The following is a 25,594-nucleotide window of genomic DNA, read 5'->3' as shown; positions in this document are numbered from 1 at the left end:
AAAATATTTTTAAAAATTATAGAAAAATATATGAGTTAGCTACATTGACATAAGACTATATAGATTTTTAGACAAAAAAATCACTATCAAACATTTGTGTTTGGGTCAAATGGTCACTACATAATGATGGAAACTTCAATTCACCAGAAAGATCAGACAAATTTTATAAAATTAAATATATTTTTAAAATTATGAGCATAGCGAAAGATACCATACGTAATTTTACACTATCTATATGATAAGCAGTAACCCAAAAGCAAGAAAAACTAAATGATATATTAAATACTTACATAATGTGTATTTTTTTTAAAGTAAAGAAGTGATAAACACAAAATTCATAGCAATGGATACCTCTAGAGGGAAGGCACAGGATTGGATAAGGATAGAATACAAAGATAGACTCAAAAAAAAAACAAAGATAGACTCAGTGGTATTGGTAATATTTTAATGCTTATGTTGGGTTATGGGTTCTCAGGACTTTGTTCATTTTATAATGCTGCTCAGTTTACATGCCTGTTTCATATATTCCTTTGATTATAGTATATATTATATAAAAAAGTTAACATGAAAAATGACGTGAATCAAGCTTTATGGGGGAAACAAAAGAAATGTAAGATATCAAAACCAGAACCTCATCAAATTAATGATCTGAGTGTTTTTCCATGGTCTAGTCCTTTTTGAAAGTTTCTTCGGTCATATTTTTTAACCTGAAAGTTTTCTTAAATTGGTTCTTAATCTATCTACAGGTTATGTACTTCAGGTTTATGAGCTTCCTGAAATAACAGGCAAAAGTGTGTGTGTGTGTGTGTGTGTGTGTGTGTGTGTGTGTTTTGGAGGGGGTGGGAGGGAGGAAAGAGTCCATTCTCTTGTCAAAACCATCTAGAGATAAGCAGTGTGCAGTAGGTAAGGGAATGGATTTGGGAAGCAGGAAAACTTGGGTTCGAATGTTGGATTAAATATTCCTTAGTGTGTGATCTTGGTCTAGTTGCTTATATCTCTGAGATTTGATTCCTATATCTATAAAATGAGGATAATAATCCCCATCTCACAGTGTGTGGTACAAGTAAAACAGTATAAAGAGTTTGGCACAGTGCCTGATATAGAACGTATATGCTTTATTACTTTTTATTATAATTTTAATCTGATCCTCAACTGGTCCATGACCCAAAAGATTGAGCAGCATTCTTAGAAGAAATAATTTACCTTGATCCTGTATATTTAGCATTCACTTATCCATTATAAATGAGTAAAATGCACAGGAGCTAAATTTGTTTGCTGTAACAAACAAGCACAGTATTAGATTCTGGGGATAAGAGCCCGCTTTCAAAAGAACAACTGGATTTTAAAAACCTTTTTATCTAAATATAATGTTCATAAAGTACACAAATCCTAAGCGTACAGCTCAATTCATTTTCCCAAAGTATCCACTCCCTACAACACGGGGCCCAGATCCAGAAATGACATTAGCAGCAACCCAGGCAGCTCCCCTTGCCTCCCCTCTGGTCACTACCCCACTTCTCTAGGCAACCTCTATTCTGACTTCTACCATCAAGGGAGACATTGACTTTTAAAATGAATTAGGGTTTCCTGGGTGGCTCAGTTGGTTAGCATCTGCCTTTGGCTCAGGTCATGATCTCAGGGTCCTGGGATCGAGCCCCACATTGGGGTCCCTCTGCCAGCAGTTCCCCTGCTTGTTCTGCTCTCTGTCAAGTAAATAAATAATATATTTTTAAAAATAAAACAATGAATTAGAATATAGGATGAAACATACAGGATGTCCTAGTGGAAAGTATGTGAGATTTAGAGCTAGGCACACTTTAGTTCCATGCCAGCTGATCCCCGTGAAATGGAGACAGTACTATTTACTAGACTGAACTGTTGTAAGGATTGGGAATAATATGGATCAAAGACCCAGCATGGTACCTCCCCTCGCTGACTCAGCCTATTTCTTCTTATGACACTAAAAGACCTAGAAGATAGTTGGGGTCCTCATTACCCCTTAAATGAGATAATAGATGCAAGGGCACTTTGAAAAGTTGAACTGTGTTATACAAATATAAAGTGTTATGTGAAAAGATACAGCATGACATGTGCTCTCTGGGCTTAAAGTTGTTAGATAATTTCCTGTCATCTCAGTTAAAATAGTACAACAGTTCTGGGGACTCGGAATTACAGCTGTTCCAACCTATTAACCTGGTCAGACCTTGAGTGCTCTATGTTTAGACTGGCGCCCATACTCTGCTGTCAAGAGAAAACCCTATTTCTGAGGTGGAGCGACTGCCAACATAAGCACTTAATGGCATATATGAAGGTTCATCCTCATCAGGACATGCCTGAAGAAATGGACTTTATGAAGAGGCGACACCATCTATTAACCAAAGGCAGCTCCTTGGCCTTCAGTGGAGTAGTGGCGTCATGCTGCCTGCTGCGTGGAATTATTTCCACCCTGAAATGGATACAACGTAAGTTGTAAAAACAATTTTTTAAATGGACATAAAACTAAAAGCAGACATTCCATGCTTCAATTATATTTATCACACGTGCCTATGTGTGCACATTTCCACCACTCCTATCCCCAGGGAGGAGAATGCATAATCATGCATTAAATAAAACTACAGAGTGTGAAGGAAAAATAATAAAGTACAGACCTAACATTTCTAGAGCACCTGATATGTTCCAGAGGCTGTGCATAATCTCATTTAATTCTCAGAACATTCCTATAAGGGAGGTATTGCTATCTTTATTTTACTAAGAAGAAAATGAGGCTCAGAGACTCTAGGTAACTTGTCCATGGTGACACAGCTGGTAACTGGCAGAGCAGAAATATGAATCCAAATCTGACTTGATCCCATGTCTGAGCTCCTAATAATTCATGGTATTGTCCATCAAGATCCATAGTAACCATTGTAGAAGCCCTGATAATTAACAAAACTTACAAGATGTAGCCACCAAAATGGCTATGTTAATCTAAGAACCCCAAAAGCTGTACATAATCTTTTAGAGAACTTATTTTTAAAGGAATATAAACAACTTAGAGTGTAAGGAGAGAACAGTGATCCTAAAGGAATCAGATCCCATGTTTCTGAGCCTGAAAACTGGTAATGGTATACCTGAAAAATTGGAGGCTCCTAAGAGTTTTAATATTTGAACTGCTGGCTGTCCTTATGTAGTACTGTTAGATATGCCTCGATATGACACAAGCAGTAGACCTGAAACTAAAGCAAACCAGAAGATAGCTTTCTAAAAGACAAAGATGTCTGAGGGTGGCTCAGCTGGTTAAACATCTGACTCTTGATTTTGGTTCAGGTCATGACCTCAGGATTGTAGACAGAGCCCCATCCCAGGTTCATGCACTGGACTTGGAGCCTGCTTAAGATTTTCTCTCTTTCTCTCCCTCTGCCCCTTCCCATCCCCCCTGCCATCTCCCTCTCTTCCCCTCTCTAAAAAAGAGAGATCTGAAAATGGAATGGGCTGCCTTGAGAGGTAAAAAGATTCCCATCAATGGCGGTTTCAACGTTAAGTTATAGGACAACTCATCATGGATAATGAAATTAGGACTTGAATTGCTTCACGTAACTTATAACAAATTATATGAACTAAACTCCATAGATGTAGTAACAACTGGATTTTGGACAACCTTGCAAGGAGGCAGCTAGTCAACTGGGTGCCGTGGGGCTAGGACTAGGGCAGGGAGGACTGGCCAAAGATGAGGGAAGAGGTAGGGTTTCCATTGAAAGAGATGCCCTTTAAAAAAAAAAAATCACTGAATCAAGTAAATTCAATCAAGTAAATTTCCTCTAGCTGAAGCTAGGGTCATGATCAAGATAGGATGGCCGGCAGGATTCCCACCACTTTGAACTAAAGTAATAGAAGTGACCGGTTTTATAGAGAAAAGCATGAAGCAGATACATCATGGAATATCTCAGAAATAAACAGGAGTCTTTATAGCAGTATATCCTCAATTCTGGTACGCCTAATGCAAAGCACCTTCCATGTCTCGAGTATCATGATACTCTAGTATCCTGACAAATTACTTTTGCCTCAGGTAGCCTGATTTTCTCTCACTTATAATTAAAGAGTCTTAGTATGTACGTACTTAGTATATTGTACATTAAGCAAAACAAGGAAAAACAAATAGAAGAGGTTTGGGGAAAGTATTTGTATTTGAGACTTTTAGGCCCATTGTTCCAACAAATTAAGCCTTTCCTCATCCCAACTCTAGGTGTAACTGCTCATCCCATGTGCTCCTATTAGCAGAGAGAATTGGCCAACTTGTGTATGCTCACTAGATTATAAATTTCACATTAACAAAGATTTTATTTTTTATTGAACCCCTCATTTTTTATATAACTCTTCATTGAAGACACAGGCAGAGGGAGAAGCAGGCTCCATGCAGGGAGCCCGACATGGGAGTCGATCCCAGGTCTCCAGGATCACACCCTGGGCTGAAGGCAGCATTAAACCGCTGAGCCACCCGGGCTGCCCTATACAGATCCCTTTGACCAACTCACTGCCCAGCTACAAGGTGTGGGGCTAGGTGACAGCCTCCAGTTGTTGACTCTGTCAGGGTTCACATCTCAGCTTTCTAGCCAAGATCCTGCTAATCTCGAGGTGGCCTTGGGCCGAAGACCCAGCAGTGATACAAGGAGCTAGCCATTTCTACCTAACTCCTCCAACAGGCAGTCTCTAGTCTCCACTCTGGAGTTCCCCATCAGACTGATAGCTACCTTGTCAGCTCTGCGTCACCAACCGCCAGCCTCCTCTGCTTATTAGCCTTGCATGCCTGCTTTACCCCTCATTGGACCATTCTGCACTTCTCCCTCCATGTTAGCATCAACTCCTGGAGAGCCCTGTGGTAAAATCAGACTATTTTGTTTCCAATTTAGCCTATTAATTTAGTTTCTTTCTCATTTGCTTAACCTCTGCTGTTAATGATAATGCTTGAAAGGCTTTCCATCAGACTGTGCCATTTTAGTATTAGTGTCCCCAGAAGCATTTTAAGTCCAGGATAAGACAAGATTTTTTTCTTCACATAAAACCATGCAATTTTACTAGCAGTTATTTAAATATATTTCATTGTATTTAGTAAATATGCATTTATTTTATTATAAAAACAAAACCTTTGGAGCAGAGACCAAAAAAAAAAAAAAAAAAAAAAAAAAACCCCAACCTTAATAGTGCCATCTTGTGGTATTTAGCAGGAACTGTTCACTACTCAATTGCTGAGGAACAGGGCTTTTGAAGTCCTAACACCTGTCCATCTAGTTTAACCAAGGTTTTAAAATACGGCCAAATAACAAAAAATACAATTAAATTTAAATCAAGCTTTTAAACCTGGTGAGAATATACAGGTTTTGTTTTCCTTTTTCAGAGCCTTGAGGTAGAACAACCTCCTCTCCACGTCTCTCATCACTGTAATACAGACTACTAACTTACTTTTTGTTTGTGGTATTTATCAGCATCTAACATTTCATAACTGTTTTCTATCTTTTGTTTATCTAGCTTTCCTACAAGAACATAAGCTCTGTAAAAACAGAGCCTTTATCCATCATAATCCTCAGTGCCACTTGGCATATAATAGGTACTTAAAACTTTTTGAATCAATCAATCTTCTTTCTAATAAGTGGACACATATAAATCAGCCTTGGAATTAGAAAAAAAAAAAAATCACCTGAGAGATAACTTTCCTGTAAACTTAAAGATTTTGGGATAAGAACTAACAGAGCCACCAGAGAAGTGATGTTCACAGCCAGTAAGGGAGATCCAAAAGGCCTGGTTAGAAGAAATTAGGTAAAACCAGACTGGTATAGAGAGGTTTTTAGGTATGTGTTAATTACTGAAAATGAATGTCTGAAGGGAGTTTTCATCTCACATAACCACATTTCCAACAACTCTGACATAGATAGGCAGCCCGTACTTGAATACTTACAGGGATACAGAATTGTGACCTCACAAGACCACCAGTCAACTACACTGTGAGACCTTAGACCTACTAACAGCAGCTTAAGGGTCACAAGAATGAATAATTATAGACCGAAGTTCATATCACCAGTTAATTAAATCACATATATAAGTGGCCTTCTTGGCACAGTGGGTAGCATGTCAGTCTCATAAAAGACAAATATAAAAGATATTAATTAGAAAAATTATTTATTTCTGCTCCTTTCATACATCTTATTGTGCAGAAACAGTCTCACACATATCTGAATAATGTACTGTCACACTGTTTAAAGGCAAAGCACCATAGGTAAAGCTGATCAGAGTTCTTAGCTTATGGGATCTCGCTTCCTGATTTTACATTAATTTTTGAAAGTCAGAAATGTTATCTCCACAAAATGTTAAGGGGGCTATAAGAAATAATCACTTTATTCAATATTATAGTTGTGGAAATGGGAGTATATTTTCTTTAAGAAATGAAAAACTAAGAAAAAAATGCCACTAAACATCATTGGTGTGTCAGTACAGGCCAGCAGGAGAAATACTGTGAGAAATTTGTCTCTTTGATACCAAGAAGACATTCTAGTTCAAGCTTTAATATGATTCCTATTTCTCACGAGATGCTTCTTTTCTGCTGCTTCACTCTTTTTCCATATTTCACATCAGAGGATTGGTACAGCCTTTAAAACTTCATTAACAGGAGCAAATCCAATATCCACGGATTTCTTGTCAAAAGGCATTTTTTAACCCATCAGGTAGCCCCTGTAGGAATAAAATTCATAAACATAAAAAGTGAAAAGTAAGCAACATTTCAAAGCGCCCAAGTTTTATGATGAATCAAATGACAATCTGAAAATATAATTGTGTAATTTCTTATGGTTTTATTTCATATCTTGCCTCCCTAATAAATATACACATTACTAGGCTTCCGTTCCATTCCCCCTTCCTTTTAAGGATAGAGTTACAAACCAACATGTCCCAAACCCACAAGTAGATGAAAAGAGACTCACAAATAGCAAGGGCAGTTAAAAAGTTAAGCCATCAACCAGGACTGATTTAAAGTGCAAGCACGCAGCTAGGTTATCTATTTCCTCAAATCACAGAATTAACAACAAAATGAAGAAGGCGAAGGAAAGAAAAGAACAACAGGCATACGATAGTAACAAGGAGAAATAGCAGGTGACACTAAGGAAATCAACTAAAAAACTGAAAAGTGTTGCTGTGTCTAATTAAGTACACACATAAAAGGACCCTAAGTCAAGAAGTAAAAATCAGGCTTAATGTTCAGTGTCCAGCAATTAATAGTTATCAAATAATAAATATTTACTAAATACAAATGTGAATGTTACAGGAACAATAAAACACTTTAAAAAGTGGCCTATCAAAAAGGATTAAGATAAAGTTTTTTAGTACATGTAGAATTAAGTTTCAATTATACAGAAAAATCAGGTATTTGCATTCTGCTAGTCCCTATATGACATTAAGTAAAGTGTCATTATTTTCTTACATTTATTTTTCATTCCCCCCGCCCTTTAGAATTTCGTCTCTGAACTGGTCCTATGATCTTAGGACCTATGCAGGAGCGCCCTAGCTTTTCTCATCAAGTTTAATAAACACTACCTCAGACTGCTAAAAAGGCAATTTTTGCCACTCTGACTGAAACAGGCCTTTTGGGGGTGCCTGGCTGACTCAGTCAGTTAAGCATCCAGAAATTGGATTCAGCTCAAGTCATGATCTTAGGGTTGTGGGATTACCCTGAGTCTCGGGCTCACGCTCAGCATGGAATGTGCTTGAGAATCTCTCTCCTTCTCTGTCCTTCCCCCCCCCTCTCAAATGAATAAACCAATCTTTAAAAATAAATAAACAGAAAATAAAATAGGCCTTTTGTCCTCATTTGGGTAATATCTATTCAACAGACTATTTATACAGCTTTATAACAGCCTTGCCTAAAAGTGGAAACCCATCCCTCCACTCCCAACCACTTTGCCTAATTTTAGGACATCATATCACGACATAGCATGCCATCTTTAATTTCTTTAATTTTTACAATTCTGTGTTTAGATCAAAACTACCCTAATAGTGAAAAATAAAGAGAATTGAACGACCATATTTTTCAGAAGAACCAAGTACAAATTTTTACCAAAGTGCTCCACCCAGTATCCAAATGTTATTTCTTTAAATCTGTGCACATTTTTTTAAAAAGATTTTTATTTATTTATTCATGAGAGACAGAGAGAGAGGCAGAGACACAGACAGAGGGAGAAGCAGGCTCTTCGCAGGGAGCCCGATGTGGGACTCGATCTCGTGACCGGGATCACGCCCTGAGCCAAAGGCAGACACTCAACCGCTGAGCCACCCCGGTGTCCCAAACCTGTGCACATTTAAAAGGTGCCTAACACACACACAATTCCACATAGATTATCTTATGAATTACATTAGAAAAATTTTATTTTCAAAATGAAAACTGCTTTTCTGTAACTTTGTATTAGTACCATAAAAATATCAGGCACTAAAATTTGATTTTTCATTTTAAATGTACTGTCATATATGCAAATAGTCAACGGTCATTCCTTTTATTAGTGTCCATGATTCTACAAAAGACAAGGCATCAAATAAAGCCAGGCTTTGATTTGTAAAATTATATCTGTAGTGGAGACATTAGGTCTCTAAAAAAGCATAAATCAGAAAATATAAAACTGATAGTACCAATTCATTCCTATTGTTTCTTCCTTTTTAAAGATTCCTCTTATTAAAGGTATCAAACTTTTTGTGAAAGACTTCAACCCTGGATGTTATCATGATGAAATCTTATAGCATAGCCACCCTTTATCTCCGATGCTAGCAACTTATTTGGTTTGAAAACACACTTGGTTACTGGTGTTTTTTAATGTCTTTTTGTTATTGTTGTTCCACTTATTATGCATCAAATTATTTATATATGTTGAAACATCAAAGATAACTTGTGTGCAAGAAGACAGACATATCCCCTTCTTGCTGGTGGTACTAACCACGGTCCTATTGAGTGTAACACCAAGGCCCACAGACATGGCTCATCACCTTTTTTGGGGTTTGCAGATATTCCAGAAAATACAATACTGTTGCTTCCCTTTCTTTTCTAAAGTTGTCCATTGTTTCTTGCCACTCCACACCCAAAGTACCAGGCTTTAGGAGGTGCAGATGAGAAATCATATCAAACAAGAAACCGTAAGTTCCTTCCTCTTAAAAATTTAAATCCTAGATTTAGCTGCATGACAATTTACAGGAAGAAATAGTTACCTGTTTAGATCACTGTTCTGTTTGGATTAAATCTAAATATAATTTACATCTGGGAGATTATATTAAAGGGGAATATACCCTATTTCCTATTGTTCACTTCGTCAGCAATTTGTAGACGCTGGTCTACAAATGGGGACAAGAAGACAAATACTGACATAAATAATGGAAACCGGGGATCCCTGGGTGGCGCAGCGGTTTGGCGCCTGCCTTTGGCCCAGGGCGCGATCCTGGAGACCCGGGATCGAATCCCACATCGGGCTCCTGGTGCATGGAGCCTGCTTCTCCCTCTGCCTATGTCTCTGCCTCTCTCTCTCTCTCTCTCTCTCTCTGTGACTATCATAAATAAATAAAAATTAAAAAAAAATAAAAAATAATGGAAACCGTAAGATGGAGGCAATCCAGGGAGTTAAGCACTTTCTACATCTTCTTCTAGCAGTAGATAGCTCTATTTTCCTACAAGTCAAATGCCTGAGCTATAAAGGAAAGCACTCATATGCCTAAGGAGAGGACCTAAAACCGTAAGGAAGAATGAGAAGCTTGGTAAAATAAAAATAAATCTGGTTCTATGGGCAAAACCAGCCCACTCCTGTTCTGCTCTATGCCTCCAAAGGGTCCATGTGTTTTGGTTAACTTGTAGTAGCCTTTTGAACTCTCTGGGAGCCTCCCCTTCTCTTGTTTTGCTATGGAAAATTTCAGCCTCTTCCACACCAATACACCTTTTCCAATAGAGGCAGAAAAAAAAGAGGAACAAAAAGAGGACGCTGAAGTACCTAATTCTTCATACAATTTAGCCAAAGTCCAAAACTATTTTCCCCAGACAAAAATAAGAGCCACCAGTAAAGGAGTCTGAAGGAAAATTACGGCCACAGATATTCAGCTGATAAAGAACACTGCTCTCTTTTCCCACCCTGCTAAGATGCGACCATAACTGCAGGATAAGTATTTCTGACGTTCCAGGGGAAGTCTGCCCATTCCACTTCAGATGTGTTACAGACCAGACCATGGACACGTGCAGCCACAGAACAGGTGAACTGTGAAACTCATACACATTCCTACATTCCCTTTTAATGTCTCTTATAATAAAATAAGGGAGTATCAGTTCTAAGAAATCAGTATAGTTGACACTTGATGTTTAACATATTCCCTAAGAAATGAATTTACTAAGAGCCAATTTTTGTATGGTATGTCTGCCCAAAGTTCCTGCAGTTACTAATACATCCATAGGTGAAATCAGAATATAGGGAAATGTGATCAGACTTGTCCACATTTTAAATTAACAATCTCAAATGGAATTATAAAAGTTGACATAAAATCAATTTTTTTGTTCTAAAGGTACTGTATATTTTCTGAAACAGAGTGATCTAATATATATATATATTGTGATCTATATATATATATATTGTGATCTAATATATATATATATTGTGATCTAACAGAGTGATCTTATATATATATATATATAATTTTACAATATACGTATATACGTAATATATATATATATATATATATATATATATATTAGGCCTGGAAACATAAATTCCTTCCCTTAAAAATTTAAATCCTAGAATTAGATATATATATGAAATCCTTTTCCTGTATTTTTGGAGAGGCAGTAACTCCCTTCCTGCCTTCCTGTCCAAGGCTTAATGGGTTTTCCTCATATCAGTATTCAAAGAGCACAAACAATTAATGCCTTGAAAATACTCCCTACTATCACTATTACTACTGGAATTCCGTATGTTATAGATTAACCAAAAAGTAATTTAAAGAAACAATATCTCCAGTCAGTGGTCAGTGATATTATAGCAAAATAACAGTATGGAGATAATACCCAAAAAGAAATACCGGTCTCAATTTTACTATTAACCATAGCTATAACCTTGAGCAAGTCACAAATATTAAATCTCCCATGATTTCATGTGATCCAAGTAACTATTTTACCAACTTGCAATGGAAGTTAAATTATGGACTATACAAAGTTCTTAATAACTTACGGCAGTTTCATTCTCATGAATACTCTAGCCATGAAAAAACTCAATAGGACACAGACGAATCCAATGAATAGAAGAAGAAATCTATTGAGTTTTGGAATGTTTGGTGCATTCGATCGGTCCAGGATTATGAAACCTAGACCCCCCATTGTAAACAGGAAGCTGGATGCAAGTCCTTCCATAATATATTGTCCATTTACTCTGAAAAAGAAAGACCACAGCAAAACAATAAATGAAAATTCTCAGAAAAATAAAACTTGTTTTTAGATTGAAATTCCTATTTCTGCTAAAATATTTTGGTGCTAATTTTTCATTCTTACCCTTACAACTATTTTATCAAATTTCTGTGTATTTGTGTCAACAAAATTTATTGAGGGCCTATTACATATCAAGCACTATTCTATGTCCTGGGGATGCAACAACAAAAATCTGTGTCTTCATGGAGCTTTTGTTCAAAATGTTTTAAAGCCTCAACTAATACAACTGTCTATGTAAAATTAATGCTGATATTTTATTAGCTTAAAAAGCCAGTGTATGTATATGAACCCTTTACCCAGAACTTTTGTTTAGCTTTTAAAAATTATGGTATTTAAATTTCCATTATCAATTTCATATTTTGAATTGGTTAGAAACTTTTTTGGGGGGGTTAGAAATGTTTCTAGAAGTTTTAAAAGAATTAATAAACCTCTCGGGGTGCCTTGGTGGCTCAGCTGATTAAGCATCCGACTCAGGTCATGATCTCATGGGTTATCTCAGATCGAGCCCTACCTACATGGGGCCCCACACTCAGCAGAGTCTGCTTGAAGATTCTCTCCCTCTACCTGCCTCACTTACGTGTGTGCATGCACGCAAATATTGAAAAATCAATCAATAAAGGGAAAATTTTTAAAGTGCATGCATGTGCTCTCTAAGATCAATAAATAAATATTTTTAAAAAAATAAATAAACCTTTTCTCTTTCAAAGAGAAAATTTTAAAAGCAAGCATTTTACCTAGGGCTTCATGAATCCCACAAGGATCTCTAAAAATCTATAAATCATTAAAATTCTACATAAACTTTTTATATATGTGTATCCAATTTTTCTGGGAATAGAGAGCTTTGAAAATTGTGAGCTCACGGATCCCCAAAGAGCAAATTCCTCTGTTAAAGGGATAATTTATACATAGGTATATGTAACAAAGGTATGTATTTTTTGTTAGCTAATTGCGTTAAGTGAAAACACAATATATGCACTAGGCTCAAAATCCCAACCGTGTCAATGATGGCACTATGAAGGGTTCCCCTACCAAGATCTCCTATCATCTAGATTCCCTCTACTCCTGGAGAATCACAATAATCTTTTCAGGAATATTCTACACATGGGATAGCATTAAAATAAGTGTAAATGCAAATATATAGCTATGTTTGGCAGGCAGTTACCAAGTGGATTTTAGAAAGCAATACGATAAGCACTGCTCTGATGAACCAAACCACACTGCAATGGTGTTTCGGTACTGAAATGAAACACTCAAGTCTCAAAAAAGTTATTTTATCTAAGAATATAGCCCAGGGATCCACAGATTTTTTTTTCTTAAATGGCCAGATAGTACATGTCTTAGGCTTGCAGGCCACATGGTTTGTGTCACACCACTGTAGCTTGAAAGCAGCCACAGACAGTATATATAAATAAATGGGCATGCCTCATTCCAATAAAACATTACTTACAAATAAACAGGTACACGCAGTTTGCTGATCCTCAGAACAGTCTAAATGTACTTATACCAACATCTTCCTTCAAATAAGTGATCGTGTAAATCACTGTCAAGTATTTTATTTCCTAATACAAATAACATACTTGTAATCTTGCCCACTTCCTGCCATCTCTGAATCTAGCATTTTAAAACAGCTATTATCTAAATGCAGATGATCCATAGGTTTCACTGTATTTTTAAAAAACACTCATACCCCAGCAACCTTCCTTCCCACCAAATCATTCAGAAAGGTAACTGTTACCTGTAGGCCAAGAAAGCTACTGGTCTCTGATGTCCATGTTCATCAGTCATAGAACCAACACTTGGAGGTTCAACAATAACATCATAAATTATTCCTACATGAAAGACAAGAGTATAGATAAGACTGGATTCCTAACTTTTAAAAAGGATCAGAATTTTCTGTTTTGTCTCTAAAGGTTCATTTATATTTAAATAGGACTGCTGTGATATACTATCATAATCAAGTGAAGCCCAGCTACTTTCCTAAACTTTAGATAAACTATTCAAAAATTCAACTCACTATTTTAAAATATTATGTCTAAAAGAGATATTTCATAAAATAAATTCATTCAGTAACTGTTTCTAATACTCAAGAATTACTCCACAATAAAGATTTAATATTAAAGGCTATATTTTAGTCCAAGAAAATATTCCATATATGCTTGGATGTTTCTATCAATTGAGAGGTAACCAGAGAAATTTTCTTGCTTATATATAAAAGGAGACATTTTTAAATCATACCAATAGGCAGACAAGCAATTCTAGAGATTTGTGTTCATTAATGTTATGCCCATCACTTAAGTCACGATGTCACTATGATTATTAGTACTAACGTCCATCAACGTTGTTTTTCCAATCTCCCACAGCCAACATCTATTCTTCACTTTTTCTACCATTCTCCAAAACATCATTTCCAGCTTTTCTTAAGCATAGTAAGACTGTGTCTCCCTCACCTTTGGCTAACAAAGCAATCACATAGGAATTCCGACAAACTGGCATCTGCATCCACCCTTACCTTCCTTCCTTCCAGCTGCAAGAAAGAGTCCCTCCTCCTATCAAAGTGGGATTCCTTCTGCAATTATCAGGACTCCTTACCCTACTGCCTTGTCAGAGACTTTGATTGTTGGCTATCTCCCTTCCTATATTTTCAATCTCTCCTTTCCCACATCCTCCTTCCCTTGATTCCAGACCCTCCTAGTTAACATCCTATTTCGCTTCCTTTTTGAAACAAAGTCAGACTTCCTTCTGTGAAAAAAAAAAATTGCAAACTTTTCTCCCTTTCCTCACTTAGCCTTCATTCTTCAGCTCACTCCAACCTAGCATCAGCTGCCACTGATCTTACTCTTACTAAAGTTGCCAATAATCTCTATGTTGCCAAATTCAACAGACATTTTTCAGTTATCTTAGGAGGCTTCCCAGTGCCACTAAATCCAGTTTACTAAATCCATTTTTTGGAGAGGAAAACTGGTTTTTGTGACACTCCTATCCATGTTTTGTTACATCTCTAGCAGGGTCTCCTCTCCACTAAACACTGGGCGTGCCTCAGGGTTGATCCACTGTCCTCTTTTTCTACATTCTCTCCCGAATTGAACTTAGCCCTTTCCAGGGTTTTCAATTCCATGTGCTAATGATTAATGATGGCCAATGTGCCAATATCTATCAAATAACATTAGCATCAGTAGAATTAGATGTAAGCTAAGAACAGGGACTTCCTCTATATTCTTCAATATCTGGCTTATGAGAAGATTTCAAAAAATATCTGTTACTAATCAACTTTCAACAAGCCTTCTTTTCTCAATTCTAGACTCATTATCTGCAAACTTGACATATCCCAAAGTGACCTCTTGTTCACCAATCCCCATCAAAAAACCCTACATATCTTCAATCTCAAAAAACGACCCTTCCAACCTACTCAGATGCTAAAAGATTCCTTCACACTTCATTCTCCCCAATCAATTCATACATCCAATCAATGTATCAAGACCTACTGAATCTACTTCCCAACTACCTTTCATATTTTCCTTCATCTCTGCTGCCACCAACCTAGTTGTCTCAATTAACTACAAAAACCCACCTAATTGGTCTCTTGGTTCCATATTTGTCCATTCTTTTCCCTCTCCCTAGTATTTCCTTTCCTCCAATCCCAACTCCCACTATCTTCTCGTAACTCCCACTATCTTCTCGTAACTTCTTGTTCTTTCCCTCCAACGAATGGAATTAATTTCTATTAATTTGTAATGGAAAAAATAATGCAGTGGAAAAAAAGACTTCTGTGACATTTAACGTGTCTCACCCAGAACATTACAAGCTTCAGGAGGGCAGCGTCTTTATGTTTCGTTGACTAGTCCCCAGTACCTAGTGCCCGGAACTTAACAGGTGCTCAATGCAGTTTGCTGAATATTTCTCAACAATAAATATTATTTATTTATAGATGTACACCCACAGTTTCTAGAAGAGACTCCTTTCCAGTGGCAAAACCAATTCCTTCTATGAGATAACTCATGGCCTTAGCCACTAAAAGGTGTCCTTTGCAATCTGCCCCTGGGGTTGGAGCGGAGAATCTCCCCATTACAACAATCAACAGGAATTAAGTGGACAAAAGGAAAACTGTGAGGCTTCTGACAAAGACTCAGGCTCCAAGGGGAGGTAAGGGTTAGGAGAAAGAGACTAGCAGATGCTCAAAGCAGAGGAAGAATCTATTATTATTATTTTTTTAAATCACATGCATTTTAAATTTCATTTGTTCAATACAGTACCTATTAATGTGCCAAGCAAGTGTTAATATTAATGCTAGGATCTATCTTACCAATATAAAAAATATTTAAAATATATCTTATTTAAATGAGTACAGATTAACTATCATTATTCTAGATTGGAGGTTAGGTGGTAGATTCAATGATGCATTTTAGTCCCAAGCTCTTAGAGTTTCAGTCTTCCCTCTTCGGTACCAACTCTTTTCACATCTACGAAAATAAAGTGCCTGTGGCTATTCCCTTAAAAACGGAACCCCATCTTTGGCTGTCCCTAATCTGTAAAGTCTCCATTTTATAACTTCCAGATTAAGTACTCCACTTCCGAAAATCTGAAAAGTACAGAAGAACCGACTTGAGTATATGGTGAAATCTGTGGGGCTTTGAAAGGGTGCTGGCTGGAAGACTGTGGCCGGATTGCCAACTCATCACTATACAAAACAACGCCCCCTTTTGCAACTTTTTATTTGGGGGAGGAAAATTTTAAAGAAATTAAAACAGGGTAAGACATTCTGGAGTGTTTAACGGAGCTGCTATTTTCCTCTAATTCTTTACATTCTCGACTTCTGCCTTTTGAAATAAACACCTTCTGCGAATCTAACTCTCCAATCTCAAACAGTGATCAAAACCGTGGACTCGGAAGATTCCAATGATATTTATTGTTGATCGGGCGGGGGGGGGGGGTGGTAAAAGCAACACCTGGTCCTTAGGTGTGAGCCAACGAACCTGAGGATGTCAAGTCTCTTCCAACGTTCCAGGGACTGTAGACAAAGATAAGGTAAAAGTCCCTAGCCCCTTTTGACCAACCATGGAAGCAGAACGGACAAGACTAGTCTCCTCCAGGATCTTGGTTAAAAACAACTTACGGCGGGCGATAAAGAGAGCGACGATCTGGGCTTTAAACTATATAATCGGTTCGGATCCCTAGGCTCAGAGGCTGGAGGTGCGGAAAGGCAACGGGCGTGAGAACCGTGAGAACGAGCGGCCTCTCGGCGCGCACAACGCGGCGTGAGGGCAAATAAAACCCTTGGGCCGTTAATACTTGAGACCCCAGAAGTTCCCTCCACCCTCCGAAAAGATCGAGAGCACAGTGATGCTTCCCCCGGGGCTGAGAGCGGGACAGACTCCCTGCGGGGCGGGGCGGGCCGGCTCTCCGCGTCTCAGCGCCTCTCGGGCCCGAGCCAGCCCGAGTTACCTCCGGTGATGAGGAAGTAAGACACCACCACCAGAGCGTACACCGTCATGGCCGACGGCATGTGCACCCAGGGCGGCTTCTTCAGCTTCAGGTTGGGGCATTCGAGCACTAAGAACGGGACGCGGTACAAGGTCTCCATGTTGGTGGCGGCAGGGGTTTCTCTCCCGACCTCAAGCCCCACGCGCCGCCCGGAAACAGGCCCGCCCCTCCCGGTCGACGGCGCGTGCGCGGGGAAGAGGCTGGCAGGTCCGCAACTCTAGAAGGCCGTTTTGTCTAACCATCAGAAAAAGGAGAAACTATGAAGAACCGATACACAACGGGATTTTAAGCTATGTGTTCTTAAGCTCTGCGGAACATGAATTTGAATAAGGAGCTCAAGCCTTGCCAATGATTAGGAGGATGATTTATGTACCTTCCAGGACCTGCGGGGCGTCAGACGTGGCCAAGCCGGAGAAGCAGAGGGGACCGAATCTCTCTGAGCCCCGCCCACTCGCCGGTGCTGGAAGCTGATTGGGCGCGGGCGCTCTAGGTTCCCAGAGCAGGAGGATGAATGGGAACGTTTGGAAGGGTCTGCCTTTTCTCTTTTCTTTTTTCTTTTCTTTTCTTTTCTTTTCTTTTCTTTTCTTTTCTTTTCTTTTCTTTTCTTTTCTCTTCTTTTCTTTTCTTTTCTTTTCTTTTCTTTTCTTTCCTTTCCTTTCCTTTCCTTTCCTTTCCTTTTCGTCTTTTCTTCCTTCCTTTCCTTTCCTTTTCGTCTTTTCTTCCTTCCTTTCTTTCCTTCCTTTCATTTATTTATTTATTTTATTTATTGGGGGGGGGGTCTGCATTTTCTATTAGCGGTTTTTTCAAGAGCCCGAGAAAGCCCTAGTTGCTAAACTTTTACTTCCCGATGTAGTTGTGGAGACAGTAAAAATAACGATTGCTATTAATAATTATTGAAACAATATCAAGAATTTTGAGATGTCAAGTCCAGATGCGTCAAAAACCTCGAGGACGTCTCCCTGGCAGCCTAAAGCTGATACACCTTGACGTGACCAAAATACTATTTTAAATAACACGTGTTCTTGCCTCCACTTTGCTTCTCCCACAGCCATCCCTATCTTCATAAATGGTAAAATCTTTGTGACCGAAAATCTTGAAATCATCCTGGTTTCTTTCTCTCTTAAAACTCCCATCTCCAAAATATGAGCAATAATGAAGTGGGTTTACAGCCGAACCAGTATTTATACATAGGAAGTTTCTCTGGGCATTGCAAAGCAGAATATTTCTGACGTTCCCATAATTGTATAGATAAGAAAAACTTTAGAAAAATTAAAAATAGGTTGCCTTGAAAAAATAAGGAAAAACATAGAAATGAAAAGTTTTAAGCTCCCTTTATAGCTTCAGGAGGGAAACTAACATTAATTAACCCCTGCTTGGCATATACTGTGTTAAATGATCTACACTGGTTCTTATTTTTAATCTTCATGACACCTCTATTAGGTAAATACTATTAAATACTATTATCAGCATTTTACATATGACAAAACTGAAGCTTGAGAAGTGAGACTTAAGAAGTATAGTATAGTCTGTGATGGGATGAGACCTGAAGGCACTTGCTGTGAATGGAAATATGATTGGAGATGTTTAAGAGGAGAAGGCTACACATTCAGACAAACTTCTCTAGTAACAAACTATAGAAATGATCCCTGAAAGTATAATCTTGAGATGTTTAAGATGGGACAAGTTTAACCTTCTTCCTTTGTATTTTAGGACCAAATAATCCTATATGTGTTGTGGGGGAAAAAAAACTAAAAATTTTAAACATATACATTTTGTAGTAAAGAATAAAACCACCTAGTCAGAGCTTCACATTCATCTCTGTATTGAATTATTACTGTCACATCTTTACTCTGTTCCAAAATGTGAGTTTGTTTCAGAAATCAATTCACTATTATTTTTAACATCTTAAAATCTGAAATATGTTCCAACTTGGATTTGTAATATTCTATAAGCCAAGTATTTTTTTTTAAAAAAAACCTTTTATGAATAAAAATGTATATCTGTTTTCATCTGTGTCCTAACCAAAAATATTTCTGCAGAAAATGTTTTGGTTAAACACAACATAAACTCTGTAGCTGAAAACCAAGGAAATAATTAACATAACCATGGACATTAGAGCATGATGATGTTATATATATATATATAGATGTTCTATATTATATACAAGGAGAAGGACAAATGTTGGAAGAAACATAGATTTAAACATTATATACTGTAGAGTCTATCATTTTAAGCTATTTATACATAAAAGCAAAAATGACTAATTCTTACTATGCACAAGCAAATCTACACTCAAGGAAGAAAAGAACATAAAACTGATATCTGCAAAGATTTTCATGTTTAATGTAGAAATATTAATGAAAAGCCTTAAAGTCAGGAATGGCTCTGCTGGTCAAAAGAAGGAAAATCCCACAAATATGTTTTTAACCAAATTTTAAAAAATTAGACCTACCAAGACTATTAATTCCACTGACTTTAGTTTTTTTTTTTTTTTTTTTTTGCACATGTATTAGGGGGGAAATTAGTAGCTTTGGTTTTTCTTTAAATCAGATAATAATATATACTTTCAGCCCAGATTCATTTACAAGGACATTTTGCAGTTGTGTTGAGGGTCTTGTGAACTATGCTCTTTCCCTCTGGGTTCTGTATAAGCATGAGTATGGTTGTTTCCCCAAGTACTTATTGAGTGGCAACTCTGTGCCAGGCAGATCTATGCCCTACATTCTAATAAACTCTTTCTTCTTTTTTTTTTTTTTATTTATGATAGTCACAGAGAGAGAGAGAGGCAGAGACACAGGCAGAGGGAGAAGCAGGCTCCATGCACCGGGAGCCCGATGTGGCATTCGATCCCGTGTCGCCAGGATCGCGCTCTGGGCTAAAGGCAGGCGCCAAATCGCTGCGCCACCCAGGGATCCCAAGTAAACTCTTTCTAATGCAATATTAGATTGTGAATTTTGTTGTTATCATTGTCATTATTTAAAATTTTGAAAATTAAAATTCATAAGTGAAACATAGGCACCTGCCCATTGTAGCACCAGAGATGCATGGAATAAGTTTCCTTTTATCACTGCTTTCATTGTCTCCTTCCAGAGGCAGTGAGAATGCGGGAATAATTCTGAAATGTACAGTTGGAATAAACATACTCGGATATGGAAGATCCCCACATTGGTTTCCTGACCCATTGAGTGAGGGCTCTTATGGTAGGAAAGACTAAGTGGAACCAGTAGAACTATGTTTACATACCAAAACAAACAAAACAGGTGACTGCAGAGATTGATGCCACCATCAAAGATTTGAAAGATGTAGAGTGGCAATTCTTACCACATCCCAATGAGTTAGCTAATTCAGTCCTTCTAAAAGAAATATGGATCTTGGAGAACAACATCAGATTAAAGTAAGTTTAATCATGTAGTGACTTCATTGGCCATGTTATTCCAATTTATTTAATGAGTAATCCAATAAACCACTAGTTTTGAGGGGCACCCAGAATAAGCAAAGCCTCTGCAACAAATCCAGCCTGCTGAGCTAACTGCTCTGTCACTTGGGCCATATGACTCAGCAGATCCAATGTCACTTGTAATGTCTGTGGCAGATAGGGTTGCTCTGTGGAGCTTTTGACAAGCCCCTTTAGATGAATCATAGCACAAAGCCCTAGAGTTTTGCAGCAAACCTATGCCATCCTCTGCAGATAAATATCGCCACTGAGAAGTAGCTTCTGGCTTGCCATTGGACCTTAGCGGACACTATGCTATTAACCAATGTCAACAAGGTACCTTCCATCACCAATTTAGCATTGTCTGACCTATTAGCCCATAAATATGGGTGTCCACAGCAGCATTCCATCATCAAATGAAAGCGTTATAGAGGGCAGCCCCGGTGGCCCAGCGGTTTAGCGCCGCCTTCAGCCCGGGGTGTGACCCTGGTGACCCGGGATCGAGTCCCACGTCGGGCTCCCTGCATGGAGCCTGCTTCTCCCTCTGCCTATGTCTCTGCCTCTCTCTCTGTGTCTGTCATGAATAAATAAATAAAATCTTAAAAAAAAAGAAAGTTATAGAGATCAGGCTCATGTAGATCTTAAAAAATACGTTTAAGTTGCATGAGAAATAATCCAAATGCACATGACCCACATCCCTGCCACATTGACTTTCCTAACCTACATCTGTGACATTGTGGAAAATGCCCTATGACCAGTTAACTGAAGGAGAAAGGGGGAGGGGTTGTTTTACAGGTGGTTCTGCAAATGTGCTTAACAGTACCTGAAAGTAAATGACTTTGCACAACAGCCTCACATAGAGGGATCCTCATTTGAAGGAAGTAATGAGGGAAAATCCTTCCAATGGGCAGAATGTTAAAGTCTACCTGGTGTACATTTTGCCTGGAAGGAGCCATGGCCAGAGTTGCAGGTCTATAGCGATTCATGGGCAATGGCTAATTATTTAGCAGGATGGATGGCCAGGGAATTAGAAGTAACACAATGGGAAAATTGTTGAGGAGGTCTGGAGATAAACCTATCTTTAAATTTCAAAGTTGGGGACGCCTAGGTGGCCCAGTGGTTGAGTGTCTGCCTTCGGCTCAGGGCGTGATCCCAGAGTCCCAGGATCGAGTCCCGCATCGGGCTACCTGCATGGAGCCTGCTTCTCCCTCTGCCTGTGTCTCTGCCTCTCTCTGTGTGCCTCTCATGAATAAATGAATAAAAATCTCATAAATTTCAAAGTGCAAAGATATTTGTGCCCCATCTGCATACTCACCAAAGAACAACACATGTAAAGAAGGATATTTGTAATCAAGTGGATAGGATGATCTATTCTGTGGACATTAGTCATCCTCTTTTTCCAGTCACTCCTATCTTTGCCCAGTGAGCCCACAAACAAAGTGGCCATGGCGGCAGGGTTAGGGGTTATATGTGGACTCTCACTCATCAAGGCTGATCTGGCTAGAGCCACTGTTCAGTGTCCAAACTGCCAATAGTAGAAATCAACAATGAGCCCACAAAATGGCACCATCCTCCAGAAAGCTGAGCCACCCACTTGGTGTAGGTTAATTATATCAGTAGGCCCTTGGTTCTTACTAAAATAGGCACTTACAGTAGATATGAATTTTTCTTCCTTGTCCGCCATGCTGCTACAAAAATCATCATTGTGTGGACTTAAGGAATGCCTTACTCATCATCATAGTATACTACACAGCATTGCTTTGGCCAAGGAGCCTACTTGACAACAAATGAATTGTAGCTCATGTTCATGGAATTCACTGGTCTTAGCATGTGCCGCATCACCTTAAAGCAGCTGTGTGGAATGGTAGGATGGCCTTTTGAAAACTCAGTTATGATGCCAGCTGAATGTCAATGCCTCTTGGAACTAAAACAATGTCTCCCAAGATGCAGCATGTGCTATAAATCAGTAATCAATACATGTGCTTGTTTCTCTTAGAACTAGAATTCACAAGTCCAGGAGTCAAGTATAGGAAGTGGGAGCCGTTCCTCTCACTGTTACTTCTAGTGATGCACTAGTGAGGTTTTTGCTTCCCATTCCCTACCACTTTGGGCTTTGCTGGTCCAGAAGTTTTAGTGCCAGGAAAGGAATAATTCCACCAAGGGACACATTAATGTTTCCATTCAACAGAGATGAGACCATCACCTCACCTCTTCTGTGCCCTCATGTCAGTGAACCAAAAACCAAGTAAGGAGTGCTATATTGACTAGCGGGTTTGAGCCTGACGTTCATGGGAAAATTTGGTTGCCACTACAAAATGGCACTAAGGAGGAATATGTCTAGGATACAGGAGATCCCCCAAGGTGCCTCTTAGTGCCCCCATATTCTATGATTAAAATCCATGGAAAACAACAACTCAGTAAGGGCAGGACCAGTAATGGCTCAGACCTTCTAGGAATTAAGTTTTAGGTCACTCTGGCAGACAAAGAACTACAACCAACTATAGTTTTCGCTGAGTGTGAGAGGAGTATGGAATCAGTAGTGAAAAATTGCAACTATAAATACCAGCTGCGATGATGTGTGCAGTTGTAGAAAAAAGCACTGTGATAGTTATGAGTATTTCTTCCTTCTTTAAATATGAATATATTTGTATGTATGTTAACCAATATTTTTTCTTTCTGTTTTCCATTCTCCTACCACATATAGTATAAAATTTGTTGATAATATTTTAACCTCTCACTATGTAAATTACTGGACATCAAAGAAGGGATATTCTCTTCTCTAGAAGAGGGCTGATTCTCACCCAAAAATAAAAGGACTTTGTTTTCTCTTTGGGGAGAGCAGGTTACAGTTGTCTGAGGGATAGTTACATTATGTTAGGAGAAAGCATATTGTTGCTATTGCTCTTATTCGAAACGTAAGTTAAACATAGTTCAAAAATTGGGATGCCTGGGTGGCTCAGTGGTTTAGCTCCTGCCTTCAGCCCAGGGCGTGATCCTGGAGTCCCGGGATCAAGCCCCACATCGGGCTCTCTGCATGGAGCCTGCTTCTCTCTCTGCCTGTGTCTCTACCTCTCTGTGTGTGTGTGTGTCTCTCATGGATAAATAAATGAAATCCTTAATATATATATATATATATATATTTCAAAAATTATATGTGGATACCATACTGGTAAGGGATAGACTGTGGTGGATTTGTATTGTGTCAATTTAGCTATGCTGGAACTATATTTCCCAGAATCTCTCACTGTGAAGTTCTCAATTAGTGTGGGCCTCAAAACATATTATTATTTTTAAGAGACATTATTTTTTAAGCTAGTGAAATAAATTTGCACCTGATCATTAGTTACTTCTGAAGCATTAAAATTAGTGGATTAATTAAGTGAATTATGAAACATCCATGTAGTAGAATACTTATGCAACCATGAAAAATGATACTGTAGCCATTTATTTTCTGAAATGGAAGATGTTCCAAATAGGTCTAAAGTAATGAAAATCAGTCCACAAAATTGTCTGTATAAATTGGCCCATCTGTTACTGTATGCATTTTCTAGACACTGTACATTGAAAAAGTCTGAGGGACATAACGTGATTAATATTCATACGATGAGGATACAGATTTTTTTCCTTCTTTGAGACTGCATGTGTTTCCCACTTTTCAACAATAAACACATAGTACTTTTGTTATCAAAATAAAGTTTTAAAAATAGTATTATGGGGGCACCTGGGTGGCTTACTCTTGATTTCAGCTCAGACTGTGATCTCAAGGTCGTGAGATCCAACAGACTCTGTACTCAGCAGGGAGTCTGTTTCTCTCCTCCCTCTGCCCTTCCTGCCGTGAGATCTCTCTCTTTCTAAAATAAATAATCCTTTTTAAAAAAAAAAAAAAAAAGCAAAAAAAAAAAAAAAAAACCAAGAGAAAAAAAAGCTTTAAAATAAATAAATAAATAAAAATAATATTATGTTGGAACATAGCAGATATATTCTTTCTGGTCTTTCATGAGTATATTTTGCCTTTACACAGGTATTGTTCACTGCTGTATTCTATAAGGGATAAATAATAAACTTCCCAAAATTGTTTCCATTCTAAGTAAGAGTATTTGGACGATCATAACTATGCACCAGCAGACAGCCAAGCCATCTATGGTATCAGAAACGCAGTGTCTTCAAGTCAGGGACAGTATTTTCACCACAGAATTCCTTGCACCTCCACAGTGCTGGCACATGGAGGACTCCTTGAATATTAGTTGAATGAACCAATGAATGAATTGTTGGCTCTTCAATCTCTTTTCATGTTTCATTGTATCCCCTTAACAATTGTACTTCTTTGAAGTTTCTTTAGTTTTGTTCCCTCTCTTCCAACTCCACTATCACTTTTTAGTGGAGACCCAACCATCTCCTGGCCCAGTTCTCTCCACATTACAGCCAAGGTACTCTTTTTTTTTTTAATTTGTTTAAGATTGATTGATTGATTGATTGATTTAAGAGAGAGAGAGAGAGAGAGAGAAAGCACAGCATGAGGGGTAGAGGGAGAAGGAGAGAGAATCTTATGCCAACTCCCCGCTGAGTGTGGAGCCCCATGTGGGGCTCCATCTCATGACCCTGAGATCATGACTTGAGACAAAATCAAGAGTCGGACACTTAACTGACAGAGCCACCCACACACCCTTCCAAGGTGCTCTAAGAGACTGAACAAATCTCAGGATGCTAATCAAGATGCTATCCTTACTGCTAACTAGAGAGAAGTAAGTAACCGGATAAAAAGTAAAATTTAGTTTGTTTTGTTCATTATTACCTTCTTTTTTTTTTTCTATCTCAAAGATCCTTTCCATATTTTAATATCTGTTTTGTGGAAATTGTGGGTGTACTCTGAAAGCATCGGCCTAATCTCACTTCTTCCCTTTCCTCAGGAGAAATGGGAAGTGCTGGTGATGATAATGTGTTCGTCATTCATTTCTTCCTTCATTCATCAAGCATTTACAGGAATGTAGCAGAAACAAGTTCGGTTTTAAGTGCTGGGGTGGGTGTGGAGGAGTTACAAGATAACTAGTGCCTGATTCCTGCCCCAAGAAACTGTCATTCTGATCATGAGAAACACACACACACACACACATGCACACACACACACATGCACACACACACACAATCGATGCAGGGCTGTCTGAGAAGTGCATGTTTATTGGAGTTCTGGACCAATTTCTTAGAGAGTCCTGAAGTAGGATTTA

General features: G+C 38.3%; 1 protein-coding gene and 1 pseudogene across 1 annotated transcript; both read right to left on the bottom strand.

The window, feature by feature from the left end:
* Positions 1–6,338: 6,338 nt before the first annotated feature.
* OSTC (oligosaccharyltransferase complex non-catalytic subunit) lies at positions 6,339–17,119 on the bottom strand. The gene is made up of 4 exons (XM_077882259.1): positions 16,901–17,119; positions 13,197–13,290; positions 11,208–11,405; positions 6,339–6,699 (listed from the first exon to the last, which is right to left on the bottom strand). The coding sequence occupies exons 1-4, from the start codon at positions 17,037–17,039 to the stop codon at positions 6,681–6,683; spliced, it is 450 nt and encodes a 149-aa protein (XP_077738385.1). The 5' UTR covers positions 17,040–17,119; the 3' UTR covers positions 6,339–6,680.
* A 1,409-nt stretch (positions 17,120–18,528) lies between these two features.
* LOC144304399 (small nucleolar RNA U3) lies at positions 18,529–18,601 on the bottom strand (annotated as a pseudogene).
* Between the last annotated feature and the right edge of the window lie 6,993 nt (positions 18,602–25,594).

The sequence above is a fragment of the Canis aureus genome, chromosome 33 (assembly GCF_053574225.1).
Source record: "Canis aureus isolate CA01 chromosome 33, VMU_Caureus_v.1.0, whole genome shotgun sequence".
Lineage (NCBI taxonomy): Eukaryota > Metazoa > Chordata > Mammalia > Carnivora > Canidae > Canis > Canis aureus.
The sequence above is the reverse complement of the archived record's forward strand: the minus strand, read 5'-3'. Positions and strand labels throughout refer to the sequence as shown.